This window comes from Brienomyrus brachyistius, chromosome 12 (genome assembly GCF_023856365.1).
Source record: "Brienomyrus brachyistius isolate T26 chromosome 12, BBRACH_0.4, whole genome shotgun sequence".
Classification (NCBI taxonomy): Eukaryota; Metazoa; Chordata; class Actinopteri; order Osteoglossiformes; family Mormyridae; genus Brienomyrus; species Brienomyrus brachyistius.
In genome coordinates this window covers 10,685,446-10,704,833 of record NC_064544.1, presented here as the reverse complement: position 1 = coordinate 10,704,833, position 19,388 = coordinate 10,685,446, and the positions used below count along the sequence as shown (strand labels likewise).

The 19,388-nt window shown below is 43.9% G+C and overlaps 1 protein-coding gene across 1 annotated transcript in view; it reads right to left on the bottom strand.

Moving 5' to 3' along the window:
* kcnip4a (potassium voltage-gated channel interacting protein 4a) overlaps positions 1 to 902 on the bottom strand; it is a 101,623-nt gene extending 100,721 nt beyond the window's left edge. The window contains exon 1 of the mRNA XM_048970729.1: positions 560 to 902. Coding sequence (XP_048826686.1) covers positions 560 to 647 — 88 coding nt within the window. The 5' untranslated portion in view covers positions 648 to 902. The remainder of the gene's footprint in view (positions 1 to 559) is intronic.
* Positions 903 to 19,388: the final 18,486 nt, after the last annotated feature.

Below are 19,388 nucleotides of genomic sequence, written 5' to 3'. Positions count from 1 at the left end.
TGAAAATCTTTTAATTTTCATCCCGGCGGAAAATGTTATACAGTAAACCTGTAAATGGTGCAGTATTAGCTTCTAACTTCAGAGAAAATTGAACTTCATTTACACTGTTAAGAAATGAAAATAAGTCTTGACAAGCAATGTTCTACATCTGCATTGTTGTTTTTCCACAACATCTTACTTTAAAATCCCCATCTAACAGTTTCAGTCACCCTGCTGGGGAAAAAAAATAATTCTTTCTGCCTAACAGGTGAGATCAATCTGTCGCGAAGGGTAACAATCTGTACAGAACTGACTGTCCCTCCAGCCCGGGGTCAGTACCAGCCCGGTCGTCCTGATTGCCCCCAATCCCACAAACTCTCCCAGTACAGATCTCCGGTAGTGCAAAGGCAGAAAGCTCACGCAGAGGCTAACAAAAGCCACGGGCTCCCGTGCCCAGGGGTGCAATTGTCCCATCTCAGGTGGTAAACTCTGCACATCTGCCGCTGCCCGCCCAGCCAGCACGGAGCCAGGGCCACACAATCGCATACCCCGCACAACTGACGCCGCTCACAAACTTTACCTGTGTTCAGCGTGCCCGTGACCAGCCTGAAGAGGTACTGGGCGAATTTCAGGATTTCCCGCTTGCATCTCTTCCTGCAGCCGCTCATGGTGGCGTACGGTGGGGTGGGTGGGGGGAGCGAGGGCTCCTCCCGGCGCCGCAGTCCCCTCAGGGTAGAGTGCTTGCAGTGGGGGGAACTTGGGTCGACCCCCCCCCCAGTGCCACACGCTCAGAACAGAGACAGCGGAGGGAGAGGAGACTCTGCACAGCCGTCACACACCGCAGGCTGCAGCTCCGTCAGAGCCCATGGACCTGCTGCTGTCAGGTCATTAATGTTTCTGTGCTTGCAGTTTAGTCTGGGCTGCCAGAGAAGTGGTTTCTCTCTCTCTCTCTCTCTCTCTCTCTCTCTCTCTCTAACATTCTCGCTCTCCCCTTACCACTCTCTTGCCCGCCCTCTTCCTCTCTCTCTCTCCCCCCCCCCTCCCTGGCTCAGTACTTACTACAGTACCAGTGCATGTCATACAGCACCATCTGTGAATCCTGCAAACCCACGGGCCTTTGCCTTGGAGGCGGGGCCACAGAGCGAGCGCGCATTGATGTAAAGAGCATCCTCCTCCTCCGAGCCGGCAGCGATAACCAGCCGAGGGTCTCTCCCTGCAATGGGGGTTTCTTGACTTTAACGGAACCGTTGACGGGTAGAGATATTAATGCCGTCAGCTCCCGAAAGAGACAGAAACAGAGAAACTGGGAAAAAGCAGTGAGGAAGAGCGAACAGGGACTTCCAGGAGCCGTAAAGAGAGGAAGCTGGTGCTTTTTAACATGCGGAGTGTCCCAACAGCAAAGGTCATACCTGCCTATGATAACAAACCAGCAGACAGTGCAGGTAATATCACACATGCTGAAAATAGAGAATGTTCCAGAAATGTGACAAAACACCTCATGAAGTACATCATCTGCTAATTACCTCCTACTTCAATTACAGCCATCTGTCAGCAACAAGGTCCTCTTCTTCAATGACATTCATCTCGCTGTGCCTGCTTTACATTTATTTCAATTATGTGTCATCTTTAAATTATCATGGAGCCGACTCTACTTTTGAGGAGACCCAAGGGTAGGAGGTACCATTCAGGTTTGAAATTAGGTGGTATACGTACACTGTGAAATCACAACAATATACCATCGGGACTTTTCTGTTGCTGTCTTACTTTTTTCTCAGATTCTCACAATTCTCACTGTTCCTTCAGGTGGCAGTACGTTATTTCAGTGTTAGCCAAACGCTCAATTATCTCCCTTTCCCTGTAACCTGCGTATTGAATTACCAAGTTAAAAAACAGCTGAAACCTTTTACCATTTGAATCTCCATCAGGGGTTGTTTGAAAATGACATCCTTCATTTTCTCCATAATCAACCACAACTATTTGCACCCTCACATAAAACCAGGCTGAATCTCGAAAGATTCCCTGTTTATGTCTTGTCCTGTCCTCCAAATGCTACTGGTTGACTAAATCCCTGTCTGATACATAAATCATCTTAACATCTCATCATATGAATGATAAGAAGAGACACCAAAACCAAGGGCAAACTTTACTCTGAATGCAGCAATGATATGACAGACAGGCATGCATGTAGACAGACAGGTAGGCAGACAGACAGAATGGCAAACAGATAAACAGGAGGACAGACAGGTGCATTATAGCAAAAAATGTATTATGAAAATGAAGACTATTGGAGGTCACTTAGTCCCGACCTCTTGCAAAGAGAGACCCCCTGCATGTCTGTAAATGGGCAGTGATGGGGGCCTTTGATCTAACTCTCTGAAAGTCCAGATTAACTAAAGCTGGGTTACCGGATGATCATTTCCAAAACAGCACAACAGGGATGTGCCTGGTACATTCAATTACAGGAATGATGAGGCGAGCCCCTGGATGTGCCTCCTTAATTCACCTCTCCTTACCGAGCATGCAGCAAAAGAGTGAGCAGGGAGTCTTCACCAATCATACTGACGGGATAAAAACTTGTTGCTGTAACCCAGCAATGTGGATGTACGATGTCTGACCCAAAACACCGGATCTGCATTCCGTCACCCAACATTCGGGATATCTAACCTTGTATTCTGGACGTATACTCCAACACCGGACATTTCAGGATCTAAATTTTCTAACACGTATTTCTAGATCTACATTCTACCTTCAGATATTCTGGATTTATATCCTCTAAGCCAGCATTCTGGATCTACACTCCGTCACTTAGCATTCTGGACCTATATTCTCTAACTCAACATTCTGGATCAAACTTCTATGACCCAACCTGCCACACAACCTGCTGGATCCTGTGCATTGTAACTGTGCATTCCTGAAAGTGGGGGACATGTGTAAAAGCAATGGTGGCAAAACACCACTAATGTATAACAATGGCAATGTCAAGTTTTTTTTTTTTTTTTTTTGGGGGGGGGGGGGGGGTAGGTTTATTTACAGTAGAAACATATTATGGAATACAATTAACATTTAGACATGGTCCAGTCTATGGGTGTTGTGTTGGCATTGCTGTGCTATAAACACAGCACCCTTTCAAACTAAGCCATTTATGGCATGTTTCGCCTTTCAAACTTCTTGTTTAGCTCATAAAAGGTAACAGGTAATAAACAGAGAAATATGGCGCGAGGACAAAATGAATGAACATCTGGCAAGCTGCGGCGAAACCTGTGAGCGCGGTGATCACGCTTGCATATGTCAAAAATGTTGAAGCACAAGCTAACAAGTGCGGCTGCGTTGGAAGTCAGTGTGTTCCACGAGGATGCATACATGAAACGCGGGTCCTGCAGTACAGAGACAGCCTGTAGCATTTCCACAAACTGGTGGCAGGGCAGTTGTAATATGCCTTGGGGGCAGCCTGCATAGTGTAGCCCTATTTGAACTTTGCCCTGGGGTCTGTAGCACAAGCCACAGTGTAGCCCTATTTGAACTTTGCCCTGGGGTCTGTGGCACAAGCCACAGTGTAGCCCTATTTGAACTTTGCCCTGGGGTCTGTAGCACAAGGCTGTGCTGAACCTCCACCTCCAATGTGACTCCAAGCTCCAGCCTTCAGGTGAGAAATACTCTGACTATGTTTCTGACCCCCCCCCCCGCATACAATAGTTTCAGTTATTTACTGCTCAGTACTGCATTGGTATTCCGTCTCATGAAAAGAAAATTAGCACAAAAAAGCACAATTTCACCTTTGAAAAGCTACTTCTAAAGTCTGAGTAAACAGGACCAAATATTTCTGAGTTTCTAAAGCAACCTGCAAAAATGGACAGAACAACTTTTTATTCATGGCAAGGTGATAAGATAAACCTTAATGAAGTCACATTATTATCTCAAGAGAAGGACTGATCTTCCTAGAAGCCCTTACGCCTGACCTCCGTTGTCCTCTTAAAATTCAGCCCGTGTTCTTTGAAAAGGTATTTCGTTTATGAAGGGCAATGGAATTAGCCTGCTAGTCCAATCTCATAAATCTGCCTTCATTTATTCCAGGAGAAGTTGGCAGATGGGCAAAGAGTCACTTTAGGTTCCCTCACGCTTCAATAATGGTCAGGGGGGCGGGACCCCTCTAAATTGTTACCTTTTAGTTCCTTGCATATTAAGCTCTTCATTTTGCATGTAACACCAGGTTAAACGTGTTGGTGGACCCCACGCACCAACGTACGACATGCACAGTCATGACATTGTGGGTTGGTAGCATTACCAAGGTCTGTTTGCAGTGGATTCAACGCAATATAAACACAATATCATACCCTTTGTTCATAATGATGTAATGAGGTGCAAAATTACTGTTCATGTGTCATAGCCATTTAAACCATTGTGCCCGCATCTGCCCTGATATTACTTATGCACTCCATCGATACTCATGGAACTGACGTGGTACTTTCCGTCAATGTGGCACAAATGTTTCTTCACAGAGCGTAAACTGAATTGTTGAATCTGCATGATGTGTAGGTCACGTAAGTTCTGGGATGTGATTCCACCTGCACTCTGTGTGGAGTTCTTCCTCCAATGTATGAGTTCCCGCCATGTACTACGCGGTCCTCCTCCGGTCCAAATGCATGCACTTAGGTGAACTGGGATCCCATGAGACCCCATGACCTGAACCCCACTATTGCATGTGATTTTGCATCTGTCCGGGGAAGGACTGGCATCTGTGGTTTTCTCTCAGGCCTTCACCACAGCCCTGTACTGGATAAATCGCTGCAAGATGGGGGAATGAGGTACATTAACGTGTGCCCTGATAACAGAACTGCATTTCTAAGATCGAAAATGCAATTACAATGCCAAAGCTGAAGAGTTTTCTGTCCTGAAGTAGATTTGAAATGAATTATATATATATATATATATATATATATATATATATATGTGTGTGTGTGTGTGTGTGTGTGTGTGTATGTGTGTGTGTGTGTGTGTGTGCTGATGTTGACATTGAAGTGTTTCCTCATCAAACCTTTGGGCACGGTTCCCAGAAACACTAAAAATACTCCCAGTTCAATTTAATTTTGAAAACCAATTTAGAATACCACATAGATAACAGCACTGTTCACTAAGTCTGCAACATTCAGAATAATCCCAGACTGCAAACACAGTCATTTTCTCTCTTCAGGTATCTATATTACAGTGTTTCTTTCTTAACCTTCCTTGTTTTATTACATTTAGTAATTATTGTTACAGAATATTCGTTAGAATGTAGCTTGTTGGACAAGGCAATGTACCATTCTAAAATTGTACTGTAACACTTTTGTGGTGTGAGTATATATATTTGTCTCCAGAACCACTTCAAGGGTTAAGTTATGAATTCAGGATTCGGAGATCCATTTCTGCACACCACTGATGTACTGAGCTATTATTTTTGCACTCCTGGCCTTCCTGTTAGCTCAAACCAGTCTGGCCATTCTCCTCAGATCGTTCTCATTAACAAGGTGTTTTTGGCAACAGAACTACCGTTAACTGAATGTTTTTTTTTTGTTGTTTATTACACCGTTCTCTGTAAACTCTAGACACTGTAGCGTGTGAAAAATCGCAAGATTCTGAGATGCCACCAGGTCTGACGCCAACAATCACATCATGTGTGAAATCACTTGACCCAGTCTGCATATAGATCTAGATGCAACCACAGTATTCATTGTTTGTAGGGCCAGGCTGTTTGCATTACCAAGCAGGTCTATCTAATACACACACACACACACACACACACACACACATTTGCAGGAACAATAACAGACTCAGAAGTATTAAAGTAATTCTCGAATAACAGATTCCCATTAATAATGTTCTCCAATTAACTGCTTTATTGTCTGTTTACTACCATTATAAACTATCACAGCGGGCGCACCAGATTTCCTTCCCATCGGCTTACCATCGATCGCTCTTCAGTGCGTAACCCGGACAACAGCAGGAGTGCCTCCGCTTCAAGTAATGCACTGAGAACTAACTGGAGGGGGGGGGGGGGGGGGGGGGGAACGATGGCCCCAAACGCTCTGCTTTGAAGCTGCAGGCCTCAAGCAGTACAGCAGTGCGGCCAGAGGCTGCCTCAGTCCAAGCAGCAGTATTACAAACTTGCAAGGTCCCTCTGAAGACGCGGCTGCAGCTCACTGCCAAATCACACCCCCTAAAGGCTTTCATTTGGAGGTTCCCGATTCTGGAAAATGTTTGTACAGCCCATCCGGCAAATTACAGTAAGGTGATACAAACATACATATAAACATATATATTATTTATTCATCCATATGTCTGTAAACCACTTATCCTGGCAGGGTTGTGGGGCTGGAGCCCGTCCCAGGCAGCATAGGACACCAGGCAGGGGCAGACCCTGCACAGGATGCTAGGCACACATGCACACACTATGGATAATTTAGAGATGACAACCAAACCCAACTGTATGTCTTTGGACTGCATGAGGAAACCGGAGTAGCCAAAGGAAACCCACACGACACAGGGAGAACATGAGCACAGAGCAGAGGTGGGGCTCCAAACAACGACCCAGGAGGTGTGAGGGAACCATGATACCCACTGAGGCACCGTGCTGCAATGCATTTATTCATTAACGAGAGTTCAGTTGTGACCCTGCGGTCTATCTTTGGAAGACCCAAGTGAAAGGTAGGGTATACCCTGGTCGGGATACCAGTGTGTCTCGTACCGCGTCCTTTGACTGTAGAGGAAAACAAAGGATTTGCATTAAACTGATTCAAACAGAGAGAGAACATGCAGACTGCTTATGGAGATGGAATTGTAGATGTTACTAGACCATTCAGGATCTACCAATACATCATGTACATTTTGGCCATATATATATTAAAAATGCCTTGTTGAATCAAACATAGGTTTGGTGTCTCAAAGCAGAAACAAAGCAGCAACATTATGCTCACGGCAGGCAATGGACCAGACTTATTAAAAATGTCTATAAAGATAAATGTACTCGTAGCCTTACACTGAACACACTGGGGAGTTAAGCATGGAAAGGCAATATCAGTGTAGTGGGTATGGTTTCTTGGATAAGCACCCATTTCAGAAGCTATTAACCAGAACACTCAATAAAACATAAAACATAGGGAATTCCACCATACCGTAACCGCATAGCCGTTGGAATTAGCAAAGTAATTGAACCAAGGGCGCAGTTAGACAGGCTAATGGATGGGGGTATTGTCCAAGTTATTTAATGTTGACGTGGTGCATTTCCCTTAAGGACTGAAATGCAATTGATTTCTGTGTCTCAGTCCCTAGAGGTCTGCATCCCTGGGGTACAACCTGGAAGAGGAGAAACTTGCAGCCACCGCTCTATAAAGTGAGGGTTGAGGCAGCATTCAGATTTTGCTGATCACATTTGCTATTTTATTATATCACTCTCAATGTCCATTAATGCCGGGCATTATGAATGAAAATTAGAATCACGGTATTTTTTTGAGAATCTGTTAATTTCACAGTAATGCTGATGAGCCGGTATACTGCCCAGCGCTACTGTCTACGAAATGACAGATCCTTTAAGTATAGTGGATTGCAATGGAAAGGCTGATGGAAATTTCAGTCGCTTCGGTTCATTTCTCCGGCTTCCCTCCGTTTTCTCAATTTCATTTATATATGAAATGTGTATATGTAAAAGTCTTAGGCAGCCGATGAAACTGATGTTTAAACGACATCAACACGACATGACGGTTGGTGTAAGACTGCAATGGCATGCCTATGAACGTGTGTCAGATTAGCAATTTTAAAATGTCTCCTAAAGTCACCCCAGCATATGCAGTAGCCATCTAATACACTCACACATTTGTTGACCACCAGCATTCCATGTTTGGCTAATCAATACCTCGTCAAATAATTTAATTAGTCAATTAATTAAGCTGGTGGTGAAATTTAACATGGCTGGGGTGCCCATGCACAGAGATATACAGTAGTAACTGAAGCAGTGTTCATCTAGTCATCCAAGAAGGTATTAGATACATTTGGAGGAGAGAGGAAATTCTTGTTCACGTATTCTATTGTTAAATTGCTTTTTTTTTACACTTACCACCTAGAAAATTGTTCTAAACGTTTTGTTTGATGGTGTAACACTTATGCATATTACTGTGCATCAGCGTTTCCCAAACCAGTCCTCGGGGCACACTGGATGGATCCACGTTTTTGATTTATCCCAGTATCTCAGAACATCTGACCCAAGCAATCAGGAGCTCTAAAAGCCTTACAGGTGTGCTGGGAACTGGGAAACGTGGATCCATCCAGTGTGCCCTGCGGACTGGTTTAGGAAACACTGCTATACATAATTTATATGTGTTACTAAAGTCTGTGTTACAATACACACCATCCCAGAGCAGTAATGAATACCTCCAGCCAGGCTAAAGCTATATATTTTGCTAGTGTTATGCTCTGGTCGAATTTTCTGTAACATACTGGGTGTAGCACTAGGTGTAATAAATCATCTTTTTTATGTCAATGAACAACATAGGAAAAGATGAACCTCCAATCTAGTGTTCATGGGTTAAAACATTTCACACTACGGACGTGTGTCATCCTGTCGGTGTGTTTTCTGCTCTCTCTTCCTTGGGCTAGAATATGACATAAAGCAGTATTTCCCAACCCCGTCCTCAGGGACCCCCCCCCCATACGATCCACATTTTTGCTCCCTCCTATCCGGAGCCAAGAGGGAGCAAAAACGTGGACTGTCTGCGGGTCCTTGAGGACCGGATTGAGATGCACTGACATAAAACCAGGACGCCAGTGGGGTGGGAATGAAAGTGGCAAAAATCCTGTGACGTAAAAAATACTGAACTGAAGCATGTCCTATTTATGAGCAGTAGGTAAGTGACTTCAGCAGTACGGAGCGAGGACTGTGAATACAGTACATGCATAAACTGACTGGAATCGTATTGAACATGGAAGCTGAACAGGATGGCTTTGCAATAAAGAGTAAATGAAATATATTACAATGAAATGGTATAAAACATTGTTTTGAAGGAGCACCTCTAAAACAGATATGCAAAAGAAACAGTGACCAATATATTTTTCTGTGTAAAATAACATATACATATGACTATAATTAAACATATCACTGGCATTACAGTAAAATATCCATCCATCCATCCATCCATCTGTTTTCTGTAACCGTTTGTCCTATTCAGGGTCACAGAGCCTATCCTGGAGGCTATGGCTGCAAGGCAGGAAACAACCAAAGATGAGGCACCAACCCATTGCGTGGCACAATATTCTATATGTTAATTACTGTATGTGATTTTGTTTTTCATATGCCACACAGTCCTGTGGGTTCTAAATATGCCATGACAGTTATTCAGGACGGGATAGAACAGGGGAAAATGAATTACTGGGACAGACTGAAAGGTCTATTCCATAACCAGCAAACACCCTACTAACTGCGGAATCTTAAATTTAAATCAATAATTTCAGAGTAATCCATTATTAATCAGCTTATATTGACCATACATACTATGTGAATGGCTGTGATTAATTATTATTCAAAACAGTCGGAAATTTACTGCGTGCTTAAAAATTATTCATCATAATTAGGCTATAGGTTATTCATTATAAACAGGCCTTGGAGTGTCCCCTGGGCTCAGATCCCAGTAGTGTGTGTGACTACGAACGGGATGCACATAACTGGTATACAAGAATGCAATCACTTTTAAAAGTGATACATGCAGCAACCAGTTGCTGTAACAGCGCAAATGCAAAAATTATTCTGAATTTTAACCTTTATAGGATAATTCGTACTTCATTTGCGGTATAAAAGTTAAAATGCATGACAATTTCTTGTCATATCAGCGCAAATATACAGACGAACGCTTTTGAACTGTCACGGCACTCGATTGCTGCACGTATCGCTTTTAAAAGTGAATGCGTACATGAGTACCAGTTATGTAGATCTCTGGCTATAAACAAAAGTATCCCAGTGTATCGTTCCTCAGCTCTAAGTCTGGTCAAATGGACTCAATGAAGTTTATAAGGCTTTTTGCAGATGATGTGGTTCTGTTGGCTTCATCGGACCGTGACCTTCGGCTCTCACTGGAGCAGTTCGCAGTCGAGTGTGAAGCGGCTGGGATGAGAATCAGCACCCCAAATCGAAGACCATGGTCCTCAGCCGGAAAAGGGTGGGGGAGGGGGTCCTCCCCCAAGTGGAGGAGTTTAAGTATCTTGGGGTCTTGTTCACGAGTGAGGGAAGGATGGAGAGGGAGATCGACAGGCGGATCGGTGCGGCGTCAGTAGTGATGCAGGAACTGCATCGGTCTGTCATGATGAAGAAGGAGCTGAGCCAAACGGCAAAGCTCTCGATTTACCAGTCGATCTACGTTCCTACCCTCACCTATGGTCATGAGCTGTGGGTAGTGACCGAAAGAACGAGATCGCGAGTGCAAGCGGCCGAAATGAGTTTTCTCTGCAGGGTGGCTGGGCTCTCCCTTAGAGATAGGGTGAGGAGCTCAGTCATTCAGGAGGATGCCTCCTGGACGCCTCCCTGGTGAGGTGTTCCGGGCATGTCCCACAGGGAGGAGGCCCCAGGGAAGACCCAGGACACGCTGGAGGGACTATGTCTCTCGGCTGGCCTGGGAATGACTCGGGATTCCCCCGGAGGAGCTGGATGAAGTGGCCAGGGAGAGGGAAGTCTGGGTTTCCCTGCTTAGACTGCTGTCCCCACGCCCTGACCTCGGATAAGCGTTAGGTAATGGATGGATGGATGAAGTTTATACGTCTGAGAGAAAGTTCCGAGAGTCTCCTTTGTGCCGAACCAGTTTGTACCAGTTAACAAGGTCAATTGCATCTGTAAACGTTCATCTCATGTGTGCAGTGGACACCTGATCACACATCATGTCTCTTTTGGGAACAGCACCATGTGTGTTAACGTAATTGGTCAAAAGTGAGATATTTCACACATTGGACAGGGCGTATCAGGAGAATATAGATGCGGGATTCTGGAAGTTTGGAGAAAGACTCCCAAGCCACCCGGTGGGACTCTGTGCTTTTCTCTAAGCATTTTAATCTCATGCTTTGTCTTTTGATCCCCTCATTAGATGTTAGAATATTGACCCTGACTGAATTCTTCCACATAGTGAACAGGTCTCTCATTTATTGTTGCCCTCCTAAGGGAAAGAGAGCAAACGTGAGGAGAGAGGAGAGAAAAATGAAACGGAAAAAAAATCCTTTCAACACAGAGAAGAAAAGCAGAACTAAGAGAATTGCTACTGACGCTGCCCTCTAGCTTACTATTCATAGAAAGGGTGCGTAGAGACACACACCCACACATTTGTATTCATATCTTTGTGGGGACTGTCCATTCATTTCTATGGTAAATACCCTAATGATAACAATGATGACCTTAACCCCTCCTCAGCCCTAACCTTACCCAGAAGTAACCAAACTAAATATGTGACTTCAGGCATTTTTAGTTTTTTAATTGATACATTGTGGAGGACAAACCTAATCCACACACACACACACAAACTGGGGGAGTGAGGAATGTAATCATGGTATGGAATGTAAATCGTATAAATATATCATCTGTCTCCAGCATGCCCCCCCCCAACCTAACCATACCAGAAAGAAATGAGAGCATGATTACATCTAAACAAACAATGTCATCCTCTACTCAGTATCTAGTCATACTTTGTCTAATACCACCCAGCAAAGACCTACAAGTAGGGGGGGTTTAGCGCATGGGTTTACCCAGGCCGAAGCCCAGGGGCCTCCGCTAAAAAGGGGCCCCGTTTGACAGCTTTTACCATCACCATTAAAAACAGTGAGGGGACCTCTGACAACTTAAAAAGCCCAGAGCTCTCACAAGGGCTCTCTGCTAATGTGCTTCTGAATGCCAGCTGCTTGGTTTTGCTCAATTATTCTGTCGTGACCCAGCCGTGAATTTGGACATTGCATTTGGACATCGCATTTGGACATTGCATTTGGACATCGCATTTGGACATCGCATTTGGACATTGCATTTGGACATCGCAGCGATTTACACTAGTGGCCAAAATTGCAGAAACACTTGCATTTTTTAGAGATAGCAGTACTTTATTCCAGTTACTGCAGTTACTTATTTAATCATCCAGTGTATGATATTTGTAACCTTCTTTGATTGCTTATAAACATAACTGTCAATATTCGTGTAGCTATTTTTAAAGCGTAATGCCTGGAACGGTAAGAGTTTCCACAATTGCGGCCCCTAGTGTGGATGGATAATGAACCCGGATGCCCCATAAAGTGTCCACACAAACCATTGCTGAGTTTTTTTCCTCTCGGTAAATAAAGCAGTTGTTCACATCCAATCATCAAGCACCCTGGATCACCCTGTTCTTCAAAACCACGGCACGCTCTTCAAGACTGCCTTTCATCATTTATTTCTAGGCACTGCAACACCGGCCATGGAAAAGTTTCATGGACATCAGATTGGAAACATCAGTCTGCTGCTCTATGGATTCCCCTGCTGTTACGAAAAAAAAAAAAATCTATAAACACCAGGAAGTAGCAGAAAGTGCTGACTTCTCCGTTTTCCGCATCACGCGGCCGCAGTGCTGCTAATCAAGCCCTTGACAGGTTGTGGTGACAGGTTGCTATGTTCCACCACAGGACACAGGTCAGCATTTTTACGGCTTCCTGATACACGACAGTGAACATTAGCAGCACCAGTCTTCTCTACAGTTTCTTACAGACCTCACTGTTTTAACGTACCTTTACTTAGAACAATTCGTGATATACTTGCCTCACTTGTACACAAGGGCATAACATTGGGTTGAGCACTGGGGGAGTTGAGGTCTCCACCCATTTAAGGGGGTCCAGGGGGTTGCGTTGGCTGGTTTTAATTATCGGGGGGGACGCAAACCCCCCCCCCATTCCATCCCATGATTTATGCCCATGCTTGTACTGCCCTACAAGCAAGTCCTCCAACTTGCAAGGAAAATTTGGGGGTTGGCAGCAGGATTGGCACTCCAGCCGCCAAAAACTTCACACTGGTGCTGAGGTATCACCCGCCACACGGCTGCATTTGGGTTCTCATCACTGAGGTGGTTCGTCGTGTGCTGGGTTTGGCAATGCACTGCATCAGCACACGCTCCTTACCCCTCTCCTCTCTCTTGTACGTCACTTTGGGCAAAAGCGTCTGCTAAATATGTAAAATAAAATGAAAAATGTAGCTATCTTTTAGTATATATAATCCAAAATATTTGTTTACACCACAATGTGCTAATACTGGCCTAAGTGGCCTGTCAGAAACATAAGTGCTGTAGGTTGTGGTTTGTCATAGGTCTTAGTCGCGGGAGCCCACTCAGGGTACCTGGAAGACAGCCACTGAGAGCTAGACATACATACTGTAGGCTAAGACGACGGTATTAGCCGATATTCGTTAAAAATCAAGATACCGCCATCAGACCGATGTGTCAGTCTTGGCTAAAATTATTGGCCAATATTTAAACTTTATCCATCCTGAACATTAGCAGCATCAAAGCTAAAGACAAAACTATTAAAATAATGGAGATGACTGCATTGGACGATCAGTCGCTTTCCGTAATGGAGGACGAGGGATTCCGTTGGCTCATTCACCATTTAAGAGATCTCAAAGTTCCGCCCCACGGCATGTTTATCATTCATTATTAAAACTGGCTCACAGATCTATCTTTCGTTTTTCATTCGAATAAAAAACGATGTAATGACATTCTGTTAATCTGTGCCGGAAAGCTTGACAAATTTCACCGCCGGCAGTGCCAATGATATTACACAAAAATATATCAGTTTTTAGCCAAAAATTCCCACATCAGTACACCACCACTTAGAGATATAGCCATTTGAAAGGAAGCCTTAATTATTATTTCTCCTTGTGTTATATTTAACAGGTACAAATATCACACATACACTAGAGCTGAGTCCTTCCCGTGAAATTACCCTACAAAGTTCAAGAGAAACATGAAGAGATTTGGCCTCTTAACGTGTGAAATGAATCTCAGTTCACTTAAACTATGGGATCAGGGAATAGTTTATCTTCACAACATTTCTGCTGAGAAGGTGCAGCGGAGAAGGTGAGGTCAGCAGACCAGTGATTATCCTTCTGAAACACAGATGATAGAACATGATCCCCCCTAACACTCTAGCTAAGAATCAGAGAGGAAAATACACCTGGCTGGGTACTGGAGAGTAAGACAAACACTCCTGTAATTTCTAAAGAACTAGAAATCAATTGCCTTTCCACAGAGAGTTATAAAGCATGTTAATGCAAACTGCCTGTCCTTTTTATCTTTGCTTTTTTTTTTACCCAGGCGTTCCCAGGACGCTCCAATATTTCAGGGTGTACTAGTCTATTCTCAGCTGGCTCATAAGCTGTAAAGGTCACCCGCTGACTCAACGGCTAATAGTGCTGATTACACGATGCTCTCTCGGAATAATTACGTGATTTTGGAGGCTGACTTTTATTTTACCTACTTGCAAGGGCAGTCTTATCTTACTCACTGATGATGCTCGGCTCCATCGTTTCCCGATTAGTTAGCTGATTATTTGTTTCAGTGTTTCCTGAACAACAAATAATAAAAATGACAAGCAAAACCAGTAACCAAGTAAGTAACCAGTAACCAACCCAAGTTAAAATAACTGAAATAATTCACTATACAAAACAACTAGGTGCATTATAGTGACAAAAGTATTGGGACTTTCCATTCATAGGCATGAATATGAGGTCGGTCTTCCCTGTGCAGCTATAACAGCTGCCACTCTTCTGGGAAGGTTTTCCTCAGGATTTTGGAGTGTGTCTGTGGGAATTTTTGTTCATTCATCCAGAAGAGCATTTGTGAGGTCAGGCACTGATGTTGGATGTGAAGGTCTGGCTCACAAACTCCGTTCTAGTTCATCCCAAAGGTGTCTGATGAGGTTGAGGTCAGGGTTCTGTGCAGGCCAGTCAAGTTCTTCCACACCAAACTCACCCAACCATATCTTTATGGATCTTGCTTTGCGCACTGGGGCACAGTCATGCCAGAACAGATCTGTTCCCACAAAGTTGGGAGCATAAAATGTCTAGGTATGCTGAAGCATTAAGACAACCCCATACCAATATCCCTCCTCCACCAAACTTTACAGTTGGTACACTGCAGTCATGCAGGTAATGTTCTCCTGGCATCCGCCAAACTCATCCATCAGACTGCCAGACAGAGAAGTGTGATTCGTCACTCCACAGAACCCCTTTCCACTGCTCCAGAGCCCAGTGGCGGTGTGCTTTACACCACTCCATCTGACGCTTGGCATTGTGCTTGGTGATGTGAGGCTTGCATGCAGCTGCTCAGCCATGGAAGCCCATTCCATGAAGATTCAATAACTACACATCGCAGTATTGCCCATTTTGCAGTCATTTTATTTTTATTGCTATTTTATTCATTTTTATACAATTTTATTTTTCTTTGTGCTACGTATTTCCTTTCAAGCAGCATTGTGGAAGTAGATAAAAGAACATTTCACTACACAGGACTATGGTGGATGATGCATATGTGACAAAACTTGAAACCCATTCATAATAATATTGCTCATGACTGCTGGCTTGTCTTGCAAGCCCATGGTGAGTTGCTGGGACATGGTGGGATATTTTTGCTCAGCTAACTAGGTTCAGGCTGTGGTCGAAGTACCGTCAAAATGATCGAATATTCAGATGGCTGTAGAATGTCATTTGACTGTCAGGCACAGAGAAGCCAATTTAGAGCAGGAAAGCAATATCTGGTTTAAGAGCGTCCCCAAGGTTAGGGATGAAGTTGCTTCTGAAGGATTGAAGAACCATGTTCTAGACAAGGAAAACATCTTCAGCCAAATAAATAAGCAGGCCTACCCATACAGTCTGCTGCACTTGTTTATTAATGGGAGTCAAACGTCTTACAGTCATCATTATGACATCATTTCCTGTCCTTCTGGAAGCACCATTAAACAAGTTCAAATGAGAAATGATTTGATCTGGGGGGGGAATACTGTAGCCCCCATACCTCAAGTGTTTTGTGGGCATGATTCCTGCTGTCGTCTCTGCATGTGAAATTCACACATTCACTCTATATTCATGATGACTTCTGCCCACAGCCCAAAAACATGGCGATGCAAACTGCCGTCTCTAAATTGCCCATATGGCGTGAGTGTGCTCTGCGATAAGCTGCCATTGCATCATGCCTCATCCTGGGATGTGATCCAGTCTCACCTATAAGTGATGGTGAAAAATAGATGGACGGATCATATCTCAGTTGCAATAACAGGAAAGAGATGAGATTTTGAAACCTGTACTGTAGGTAGGATAACAGGATGCTGTCAATGTCCACCTGGTTTTCTTACCACATAATTTGCTTTTTAAGTTCTCACTGAGTGAAAGGAAGTAGTCAGAACGCAGTGTAATCCTGCTCACCCTTTCAGACCCTCATTCTTTTTTCTTATGCCTCAGATACAAAGAGTTAACAGCGAAGGAGAAACTTATCCAAAAACCTGCAGAAGTTTATTTTTTAGTTTCAGACGAGCCTTCAGCTTTCCAGAGTTGGTTTCTGTCCGTTATCAATCTTCTCTCATGTGACACGTCTCTTTGGGAGTCCAGCCGCACGCCTTTGGCCTGTATCCTCTTGCTCGATCTGGAGGAACTGCGACCGATTTTTTTTAGTTTTAAGTCCAGAAGGTCTCATTTGTTGCAAAGAAAATATCACAGGCTTTTATGTGCATGGCTGCGCTCGGCTGAGTCAGAGGATTTTGCCGATAATGGAACGGTACCAAGTGCCTCACACTGCTACACACAAACTCACTGCAATGCATCCTCCAGGCAGCCGCGACGGGGAGAGGGGACGGATGAAAAAAGAGGCCGAGAGACTGCCGACACGTCCGAGATGAAGTCATCGCAGCCGACAATCTCAGGGCACGGGTCAGAGCTGATAAATTAATACTGGCAGAATTGGAAAGAGGACAGTCCCAAAGAAATAATGAAGTCCTTGTTCACAATTACCCCATATTCGCCTCATTGCTCTGGCTGCAGGAAACGCCTGATGGCTCAAAGCTGCATATTGTTGCACTGAGTACAACTAAACCGTTCCATTGATCACCCCCCCCCCCCCACCCCAGTCACCTGACCCTCTCTGAGTAGAACAGGAAGCTGACACTATTATTAAAACAAGAATGTAATGTTGTCATCCAGAATTGCACACATGCAAAAAATTCTAATGAAAACAGAACTACACTGGTTATTATAAACATCAAAGGATTCTGAAAATAATAGTTAAGTACATTTGGGTGTATTTTTATTATATAAGGTCTAGTTTGTCTTTTAAAAATACATTCTTCATATAACATTTTTTAATTTAATTTGGGAAGCCAATAACCCAGTTTTGTATGATTTAGGTTAGTGGAAAAATCTAAAGGTTTTCATATTACCATGCATACACTGTATTTTCCTTGAATTCCCCCCTCCACACACACATTGCCCACCCCATCCCATATGTAAATATAATGACCTTTAATAATGTCATAATATTGTTTGCTAAACCATTCCTGTTGGAAAAATGTCAATTAGGCACCAAAAAAAGAAGTATACATTTAAAAGTTTCCCACATGGCCTCTGTATCTAGTGACACTCACAAATGAGCATTTTAATAAGACTCTTTAACGTCTCAGAGCTTATGCTCCAGGAGTTGTGTGCTAGCATTTGTTTTAGGAGTCACAGCACACGAATAAAGACTCACACACAGTCGACACCTGCCACAAGGTTGCCTTATCCGATGACACTAAAATTCATCTCTACGCTGGCTAATGTAGCCCTCACTGGAGTCTAGCAGTCGACAGTGTGCATAAATATAGCTATTATTTTTTCTCGATCAACTGTCTAAGCTTCAGACATGTTGATTCGCTAAACACACAAACAAAAAAACAAATATCTACTTCTGATGCATCAAATTACCTTTTTCAATGTAGGATCGCAAACATAATTTGCCAGTCTTTACATTTTTCATATTTTTAACTCTGCCGATGCATTTGCCCTGGCACTTCCGTTAAGCCAGGTTGGCTGGTGATGTTCTTTGGGTGAAATCCAGTTTGGCCACCAGCGAGGCCTTAGGAACCGTGAGGAGACAATGAAGGCGACTGAAGTGAAGGAGCGCAGCTCAGAACAGAGAGCGTTCTGCATTCATCTGCAGGGATCTTCCCACATGAGAGACAAAGATACCAGGAAGGTAAAACACAGACCGAAGGACAGTGTCTAAGGCCAATGCGCGGCCAATGTTCCAACAGCCTCCTCAACTTACATACATGTACGGCTTACATGCGCTAGAGGCCAAAATTGTGGAAACACCTCCAATTTTTAGAGACTGCAGAACTTTATTGAACTGTTGCTCCAGTTACCTAGGCCTTGTCCACATCCATCCATCCATCCATTTTCCAAACCGCTTATCCTACTGGGTCGCGGGGGGTCCGGAGCCTATCCCGGAAGCAATGGGCACGAGGCAGGGAACAACCCAGGATGGGGGGCCAGCCCATCGCAGGGCACACTCACACACCAGTCACTCACGCACGCACTCCTATGGGCAATTTAGCAACTCCAATTAGCCTCAGCATGTTTTTGGACTGTGGGGGGAAACCGGAGTACCCGGAGGAAACCCCACGACGACATGGGGAGAACACGCAAACTCCACACACATGTGACCCAGCCGGAGACTCGAACCCGGGTCCCAGAGGTGTGAGGCAACAGTGCTAACCACTGCACCACCATGCCGCCCCACCTTGTCCACATGTACATGGGTATTTTTTAAAACATAGCTTTTTCTATGCGTTTTGGTCTTTCGCAAATTCCATCCAGGGTGAAGATTTTCAGAGACTCCATTTTCAATGTGGATGTGTAGACGGGAAAAACAGAGTTTTTGATTTTAATGTCAGAGTGTACGCCATTATCTGCTTCATTTGACGTTAGAGTGCGCGCCATTCGCTGTTGACATTAGGCGAGTTTGCTCTTCACTGTGCGTTTCTAGCATCTCCATGTGGACGGAGATTTTTTTTAAAACAGCGTTTGTGTGGACGAGATTTCTATTATAATGGAGGAGGAAAAACACAATTTTTAAAAATACCCAGATATGTGTGGTCAAGGCCTTATTTATTCATCCAATGTATGATATTTGTAAACATTCTCTTATTATTTATAAACATTACCACCAATATTTGTGTAGTAATTTTTAAAGTGTGATGCCAAAAATGCTGGGTGTTTCCACAATTTTGGCCACTAGTGTGTGTAAAGGCTTATTTATTTATTAGACTGTGTACTTGCGTATGCATAATACTGCCAGTCGCACACTTTGGATAATTATGGCTGCATAACATTTGCAACTGTTTTTTTTTTTACAGTGAGAGTAAACACACAC